The sequence below is a fragment of the Xyrauchen texanus genome, chromosome 20 (genome assembly GCF_025860055.1).
Source record: "Xyrauchen texanus isolate HMW12.3.18 chromosome 20, RBS_HiC_50CHRs, whole genome shotgun sequence".
NCBI classification, from domain to species: domain Eukaryota; kingdom Metazoa; phylum Chordata; class Actinopteri; order Cypriniformes; family Catostomidae; genus Xyrauchen; species Xyrauchen texanus.
In genome coordinates, this window is record NC_068295.1 from 10,537,716 (window position 1) to 10,547,303 (window position 9,588).

General features: G+C 46.9%; 1 protein-coding gene across 1 annotated transcript; it reads right to left on the reverse strand.

Annotated features, from left to right (window-relative positions):
* Positions 1-1,946: 1,946 nt before the first annotated feature.
* LOC127660311 (uncharacterized) lies at positions 1,947-3,390 on the reverse strand. Its single transcript, XM_052150447.1, has one exon. It carries the CDS (start codon positions 3,388-3,390, stop codon positions 2,026-2,028), a length of 1,365 nt encoding a protein of 454 aa, XP_052006407.1. The 3' UTR covers positions 1,947-2,025.
* Between the last annotated feature and the right edge of the window lie 6,198 nt (positions 3,391-9,588).

Below are 9,588 nucleotides of genomic sequence, written 5' to 3' on the forward strand. Positions count from 1 at the left end.
CTATTTTATCTTTGTCAAAATGTAAAATGTTAATATGTGTGGATTGTCTCTCTCCACATGGAAAATGAATGGTTGGGGCACCACATAAAAAGGAAGGTTATTGGACTAACCGATTAATAAATAAAATATTTATTCTAAATTAAATAAAAATAATTTCAAATTATTTTACTCTGGATAGACAGGGTTGCCCTCTTTCCCCTTTATTGTTCTGTCTTGCCCTGGAACCATTAGCAGCCGTGATGAGCAGGATTATTTTCCTGGGGTTTCAGGAGGTATGGCACATAAGCTTTTGCTTTACGCAGCTGATATATTATTATTCGTCTCCGACCCTACTAGATCTATGCTTTGCCTCCACAGAATTGTTAATTCCTTTTCCAAGTTCTCAGGACACAGAGTTATTTGGTCTAAATCCAAAGCTTTGGCTCTGACATCGTATTGCCCAGTAACGGCTTTACAACCAGGTGCCTTCTGGTGGCCAAAACATTAAATATTTGGGCATTTTATTCCCAGCAAATTTGTGATTTAGTTAATTTTGACTCTTTAATAAAAAGCTTTGAGCGATGTGGGCAGGTGGGCTTCATTAAATATATCTATTATTGTGAAGGTTAACGTTATTAAAATGAATTGTATTCCAAAATTCAACTACCTGCTCATCTCTCCCTGTAGATTCCCCCTCTCCCCTCTTATTTCAAGCAAATTGATAGCATAGCTAAATCCTTCATTTGGAATGGTACAGTGCATCTGGAAAGTTTTCACAGCGCTTCACTTTTTCCACATTTCGTTATGTTACAGCATTATTGCAAAATGGATTAAATTAATTATTTTCCAAAAAATTCTACAAACAATACCCCATAATGACAACGTGAAATTCTGGGGGACGGAGCTTCAACTTCTCTCAAGAGATTATGGGAGGAATATTTAAACTTGGTATTGGAGGAGTAAGTGTGGGCTAGGACTCTAAGAAACGTCAAATATAAATCTAGAGATGCAAGGATGCTAGCCTTCTCCCTTGGTCTAGAGGTCTGCAACCCAACCCGGCACGGGACCAGAGAACCCGATGGGTTTCAGGCCAGGTTCGGGTCAGGTTTGTCATTACAGAGACAATCCCCCTGGAGCAACCTGGAGTTAAGTGTCTTGCTCAAGGACACAATGGTGGTGGCTGTGGGGATTGAACCAGCAACTTTCTGATTACCAGTTATTATACCAGCTTTAGCCCACTACACCACCACCACTCTAGTTTAATAGTAAATGCACATTGTTCTTAATTGGGGAATCAAGCACTTTCTACAAAAAACTTTACTAAAATTATTCAGATTATACAATTTGTAATGAAAACATCTGCATTCAATTATAAAAATCACGATTAAATAATCGGGACACCATGTAATTAATTAGATTAAAAAATTGTATCGATTGACAGCCCTAATATATACACATATATATATATGTATATATGTGTGTGTATATATATATATATATACACACACACACAATAGCTTTGTAAGGATACACAACACATGCTGAAGCGCTGCAGGGATGCTGAAGTGGCCCGTTCAACAGCGAAGCGATGTTCGCTGGAACACTGCAGGAGTGGAAAATCGATAAGGTTACTGACGTAACCCAGGTTCTCTGATAACATGAAGTGATGTATCTCACTATGGGAACGCCTCTGGGCGTGACCGATCGCGGAAGCACCTATTACACCACGTCTGCCAACCCTGGCAGACCAATCGCTGCAGCGATCAGGAGTCACCTCCTGTATATAAACTGCAGTCACCTGCCGTTTCGTCATTCTCCGCATATCTCTTCTCCGTGCTCACGAGGCAAGGAGGGCAATGTTTGTGAGATACCTCACTTCATGTTATCAGAGAACCTGGGTTACGTCAGTAACCTTATCGTTCTCTTTCTAACATTCGTTCGGTATCTCACTATGGGATATAGACCACTCCCGTATTGCCGATATGCTGACGAAGCAGACTGAAAACAAAAGGAGATAAAATATCCACTTACCAAAAACGAACCAACTCACACCCTCTGGCTACTTACTCCCAGAACTGAGTGCGCCAGAGATGGCTCTGTAACATCCAATCTATAAAAACGTATAAATGTGTGCGGAGAGGACCAGCTGGCTGCCGCGCAAATTTCTTGAATCGATATACCCTTAAATAGAGCCCAGGATGTAGACATTCCCCTTGTAGAATGCGCTCGCAGACCTACTGGGGGCTCCATGTTCATGCTGTTATAGCATAACACAATAGCCTCTACCATCCAATGGGAAAGACGTTGCCGTGATATAGGCTTTCCCTTAAAAGAGTCAGCCCATGATACAAACAGCTGGTTACTTTTCCGCAATGTGCGGGTTCTCTGTACATACATGTACAGCGTACGAACCGGACATAAACAGTGTAACCTCTCCTCCTCTGGTGAAGAAAAAGGAGGTGGATGAAAAGCTGGCAAGTCAACCGCTCTTACTGTATCCGCGTGATCCAGTACTTTGGGCACGAACGCCGGATTAGTCCTGAAAAGAGCTCTTTGACCATCAGGGGCGAACATCATACATGAGGGATGAACCGATAAAGCCTGTAGTTCACTGACCCTCTTTGCCGTTGTAAGAGCCAGTAACAAAGCAGTCTTCAAAGCGAGCAGCTTTAAGACAATGCTATCAATGGGTTCAAACGGAGCTTTTGAGAGCGCGTTCAGTACTACCGACAAATCCCATGGCGGGACCAGTGGCTTTGACACCGGGTGTAGCCTGCGTGCCCCTCTCATGAATCGACAGACTAGTGGGTGTCGGCCGATGGTACCCGAGTCAATACCCACATGACACGCTGATATAGCGGACAAATAAACCTTAACCGTGGAGAAGGCTCTGCCCTTATCCAGGAGGTCCTGAAGGAAACTCAACACGTTCGACACAGAGCACAAGAAAGGAACAATGTTCTTGTCAGCACACCATTCCTCAAAAACTCTCCATTTGAGATCATATAAAGAACGAGTCGAGGCAGCCCTCGCGTTCTGAATCGTCTCAATCACCTTCGGAGGTAGCCCGGCTGCGCTCAGATTCAACCTCTCACGGGCCAGGCCCAGAGAGCTAATTTCTGAGGGAGGGATGGAAAATTTCCCCAGTGCTTGCGAGAGGAGATCTCTGCGGCGTTGGTAACGGCCACGGCTGGTTGTGGAGCAGTTGCGCGATCTCCGCAATCCACAGTCTCCCGGCCAGAACGGTGCGATCAGAATCATAACATGTCCGGCTCCCGAACCCTCCGTAGTGTTGGCTCGATCAAGCTCAACGGAGGGAACGCGTACAGTAACACGTCTGGCCATTCGTGGGCTAGAGCATCCACACCCAATGGTGCATCGTCTCCGGTCAGAGAGAAGAACAGGGGGCATTGCGGCGTCTTCGCGCGATGCGTAAAGATCTACGGCAGCCTGGCCGAATCTCTGCCATACCATACGGATCACCTGGGGTGGAGTCTCCACTCCCGTACAGAGGATTCCGTCTGGACAATAGATCCGCTCCCCTGTTCATTATCCCGGGACATGTGTCGCGCGTAATGACAGGAAGTTCCTGTTGCTCCACGTAATCAGTCTCTTCGCTAACCTGTGTAGCATGTGAGAACGCACCCCCCCTTGTCGATTTATGTAGGCTATCACCGTTGTATTGTCTGACCTGACCAATACGTGATGACTCTTGAGAAAGTGCACGAAATGTCTCAGAGCTAGAAACACTGCCAGTAGCTCTAAAAATTTATGTGCTTTTCTCTCAGCGTGGAGACCAAACCCCCTCGCTGTTCTGCCCTCGAACACTGCGCCCCAGCCTGTGAGAGATGCGTCTGTCGTCATTACTTTCCTCAGTACGATCGGGCCCAGGGGCAGCCGGTCCTGAGAAAAACGGGGCTCTCCAATAACGAAGAGCTCATGCATTCTGGTGAGACGCAGCACTCGTTGGCTGAGGCGGCTCTTGGGGCGAATACCTTGTGACGCTGTCCAGTTCTGAAATTCCCTCATTCGCAACAGTCCCAGGGGAACCACGGACACCGTTGAGGCCATCAGTCCTAATAGCCGAAGGCACATTCTGAACTGGACTGATTTTCCTTGTTGGAAAAGGAAAGGCAGCTGTGAAAAGTCTCGATGCGATCCTCCGATAGGAAAGCTCGAAACGTCACAGAATTCAACCTGAGACCTAGGTAGACTATTTCCTGAGCCGGAGATAGACAACTTTTCGGTTGGTTTATCTTGAAACCCAATCTTTCCAGGTGCATCACCAGTCTGTGTGTATCTCTCTCTGCCTGCCGAGGGCACGGCGCGGAGATTAGCAGATCGTCCAGATATGATGAAATCCTGATCCCTGATCCCTCAACGGAGTCAGGGCTCCTTCTACACACTTGCTGAATACCCGAGGAGCTAGAGCTAGGCCAAATGGTATTCTCATATACTCGTAAGCCGTGCCCTGATAGGCTGAACCTCAGATATTTCCTGTGCGCAGGAAAAATATCTATATGAAAATATGCGTCCAGGAGATCTACTGCTGTGAACCAGTCTCCTCGATCGAATATTTCGACACAATGTTCTGATAGACAGCATTTTGAATTTGTATTTCCTGAGGTGTCTGTTGAGGCCTCAGTAAATCCAGAATAGGACCGAAGACCCCCTCTCTTGGGAATCACAAAATAACGGGAGTAGAAGCCCTCGTGGCTCTCTTCCGTTGAAATCGCTCTTATCACTCCCTTTCTTATTAGAGAGGCTATTTCCTCCTCTAATACAAGAGCTGCTTCCCCTTTGGCCACTGAAATTACCACTCCATTGAATAGAGGAGGTTTCACAGCGAATTGAAGCCTGTAACCCTTCTCTATGGTGGTTAACACCCAGGGATGAACTGGCATGCGCGCCAGTTCACTGCCTGCGTGAGCGAGTGGGCCCTTCCGTCGTCGCTCACCAGAGGTGCCGTAGCACACTCTAGCGGCGGAGGGGGAAGACCGCTCCAGTAAAGGAGTTATGTTGGTCTTTATCTGTGATTGATTTAATCTTTTGAGATATTTTCTTTTTCTCTTAAACTCTAGCCCTCGGTGCTTGACCTGGATGCGCCAGAGAAAACTTTATTTTTGAAGTCGTGATTGTGAGCGTTAAACCTTCCTCCCTCGTAACAAACCTCAAAGGTGGAGGGGAGGCGATCTCTTGGGGGCACTAACAGAACTTCGGCCACATTCCCGCACACGCTGGACATTGAACCGTCCAAACGAACACATTTCACCTCTGAATTCCTTCTCCTTTTCCCCACGGAGGGAGAGAGGAATCGTTTTGAAGGGCTGGGACAGATAAACCCTGGGTGCTGTCTCCCAACCCTTCTAGATGTCGAACTGACGTATCAGGTCGACCGTCTCTTCTTGCTCCCCTGGGGGCAGCCGGTCGATGTTTCAGCTGCTGCGGCCGCGAAAGACTGTTTAGGTCTCACGGCCGGGCTTCGGCTGTGAAGCTGCGCTGCTCGACTGTTGTGGGGGCGGAGCGGGACGGCTGATAATCTGAATGTCCTCCTCTTCCTGAAGGTCTGAAAGTTGGCCGACTCGTGTGATAAGGCCGAGCCGCCGGCTTTCTGGGGAGGCAGACCTGAAAGCTTCGCCCTCCTTCTTTCGCAGAGTCACACTGCTGCCTCATCGCTGTCACCGTCGCGCCGAACATGGCTTTTGGGTCAATAGGGGCATCCAAAAACTCGGCTTTCTCCTTTTCAGAGAGCCCTGACAAACCCAGCCACAACGATCTCTCTCCCACAACTGCTAGACCCATACTCCGTCCGCACCCTTGAACTGCTCCGCGGGACGTGCGCAGGTTCAAATCTGCGATAACGCAAATCTCCTCCCAGAGCACCGGGTTGGGAGATCCGAGTCCAGCTGACGACCCATCTCCTCTAATAATTCCGCTTGATAGGCTGTGAGGAGGGACGTAGCGTTCAGAGCACGGACAGACAGTGCAGTGGATTTGTAGATCTTTTGAAAAACAGAGGCGCGGCGCTCTGTTTTCCTGGCAACGAGCTCCGGTTGAAGAGAGCGCCGTTCTGCGGCCTGGATGCAAGTGATTTGCAACGAGGTTTCCCGGGAGGGTCTGCCATCCCTAGATCCTCCATTCCCTGAACGTCCAGCCTTGAGAAACCCTTGACGGGCACTCGATGAGAAAAAGGCTTGTCCCAAAACTTTTTCATCTCCGCCACACAGGCGGGAACTGCCGGAATGAACTGCCTCGTTGGCGGGAGACGAGACGGAAGTCTCTTTCCATCATACAGGTCCCTTGCGGCCCCCTGACCTGTCTGTTGGGATGGCCAGTCAATTGACAATCTAGCCGCGGCCCTACGACAGACTTCGATCAAGTCTGTGTCCACCTGAACAGGGGAGGGTGAACTCTCATCCTGTGCACTCGGCGGCCTGGCTTGGTTCGGGGGAAGAATAGCATCTTCATCGTCGTCATCCTCGTCTTCAAGGATATTCGACAACACCTCATCATCGTCCTCGTCCTCTTTCTCTTCTGCTAGTGGATCCTCGAACAGCGGAGGAAGGACGGGTGACACTTTCTCCATCATCTCTGCCCATGAGCTGGTGGTTTGGGGACAATCCATGGGTTCCTCTCTGGGTTGAGCAGAGAGGCATGGGTCCGCCTTTCCACCGACTGCCACGCGGAGCCTCCTTTCTCGGGTTTTAGTCGAGAACATCGCGCAGTGCGGGCAGCCCTCGGGGTTGGACAGCGCTGCCTGAGCGTGTTTAGCGCCCAGACAAGAAATGCAGAGGCCGTGGGCATCCTTGGCAGAAATCCACATTCCACAAGCACACGGATGCGGAGGACGACCTCTTCCTCCGGGGCTCTCCGGTTCTATCGCGGTGGCCATGATAGAGCCTGCACTCTCTTCGTACGGTAAGTTATCACACAACGCAACGACTTGTACGGAGCTGTGCTGCGATGAGAGAGCTCTCGTTTAAATAAAACTTAAGAGCAGGAAAACTCGTCTTAACACGTTAGTTCTCACGCTCTAAAGCGGCGGTCACTCAACAACCAAGGGAATGATCTGCGTTTGGGACGTTACCTGAAGGCTCCGTCAGAAAACAGTTAAGCAATCGTTCCCAAAATCTGCTGAGGACAGCTTCCGAAATCTTCCACGGGGAAGAGAGCGAGAATGACGAAACGGCAGGTGACTGCAGTTTATATACAGGGAGGTGACTCCCTGATCGCTGCAGCGATTGGTCTGCCAGGGTTGGCAGACGTGGTGTAATAGGTGCTTCCGCGATCGGTCACGCCCAGAGGTGTTCCCATAGTGAGATACCAAACGAATGTTAGAAAGAGAACTTCTCATTGCGGTGAAGATTCCCCCCACCACTGACGTGCGGTCTGGGTAGGCAAACTAGGCACTGCCTACCCTGCCAAAATTAAAAAATAAAATGTTTATAAAATAATAAACTTGTATTTGTATTTTTACTTTTTATTCTTGTGATTTATATATGCAATATGTGTGTTATTCCAATTGTTTAGACGTTATGATGACAAATGTAGCAGTTACGCATAATCAACTAAAAACATATGGTAGAATAAGCAGTGCTTTTACGGTCCATTCATTGCAGACGACAAGCGGAAAACCCATGTTGCGCATGCGCACTTCGATCCTGTACTCTTTAACATGTACGGCAAAAAGCACAAATCTGCTGTGCCTTTTGACGTAAATATGTTATGCCCGTAATCATCTCCTTTACGTATCAGACATGGACCAATTAAAATCGAGATATTCCTGGACATTTGCGTAGCTAACGTCATTACACCACAGCTAGCGTACATGCCTAATCCCCGCCAAATTCAAAATCAAAATGACAGCACCGGCTGTAATCACGGAATTACGAAATTTTATAACCAAATACAAGTTAATTGCAAGAGGGAGGTCTACGCCAGCCTTAGATGGATTAGTACAGCAAAAGGGCCCAAAAATTATCCGATCATTTCAAACTGATGGTATGTAAGAAAAGATTGGCTATGGCTGTTCTAACAATCAGCGGCTGTACTGCTATCCCTGCCTGCTTTTTTCAACCAGTCAGACTGTTTGGACTTAAGCAGGATATTGTGATTTGAACAACCTGCCAGCATGAAAAGTCGTCAGCTCACATCCAGTGTCAAATTACACTGAAAACCTTTGGAAAATCTCGGATCGACCTTGCACTTGACGACCAAAGGAAGCTGAATATAACCTACCACGATGAAAAGGTAAAGGAAAACCGAGAGGTTTTGAAGGATCTGATAAATGCGTAACGTTCACTGTTTACGCGCTTGTGTGTGTGTGCGTGTGAAAGTGAGAGAGAGAGAGAGAGAGAGAGAGAGAGAGAGTACACGATATACATCCTGATTTGTACATTTCTTGATATGCTGCGCTTGTGCGTAACGTTCACTGTTTACGCGCTTGTGTGTGTGTGTGCGTGTGAAAGTGAGAGAGAGAGAGAGAGAGAGAGAGAGAGAGTACACGATATACATCCTGATTTGTACATTTCTTGATATGCTGCGCTTGTGCGTAACGTTCACTGTTTACGCGCTTGTGTGTGTGTGTGTGCGCGTGTGCGTGTGAGAGAGTGAGAGAGTGTACACGATATACATCCTGATTTGTACATTTCTTGATATGCCGCACTTGTGCGTAACGTTCACTGTTATTAGGTATTATTAGCTTAAACAATAAATCAGGTAATCTGGCTTTCACAACTCAGTGCCTAGCCTCTTTAAGACATCACCGCACGTCACTGACCCCCACTGACTCAAGATTCCGACGGCAAAGCAGCAGACAGCTTTTAGATGAGAGATTAATCGCTAGATTAATCGCCCTCTTGAAGAAAATTCTGAGGAATGATGTTTCATGTTTTTGCACCTGCATTTATTGCAGACAGCTTTGCACCTAAAAAAGGCAGGGCTCAAACACCATAGCCAATATTAGAATATTGGCGTTATTAAAGAGGTTTCAACTAGGTCGTGTGGAAGGACAACTCCCCCATATGTGTTAGCACGCAATGTCATGTGTGTTGAGTCGTAAGGAAACGGCTGTTTACGTGAGAGCAGCTGACACCATATAAAGTAGGCAGTGAACAAGAAATTGCACACAAACTCCATTAGATCTTCGGAGTTTGCGTGCAATTGTATCGTCACAGCAGCAAATTTTAAATAAACAAAATTAACCACATTTGAACCTCCCTTGCAATACCGCACAATTTGAGAACCACTGCTGCCTTAAATGTTTTGTTTCCACAGTTTAAGTAGGACAATAAAGAATTTCCCGTTTGTAACATTTTAAAAGCTCAAAGTGAAACTTGAACACATTATAGCAAAACCTTTACATGTGTCCCTCTTGTCGAAGGACAAAATATTTAAGTTGATAATGTCAAGCATGTTTGTTCTAATATATGGGATAATGCCACAAAACCTCTGATGCTCAATCCACTGAGTTTAAACAGCATGAGCATTTTATTTATTTTACATAAATAGTGAGCTTTCTCCGCTGCAGTCTTTAATATTTTTCCATGAATTTGAATATTTCTGTAAAATTAACGATTTACAGTGGAAACTTTGTTACAAGTAGTCCTT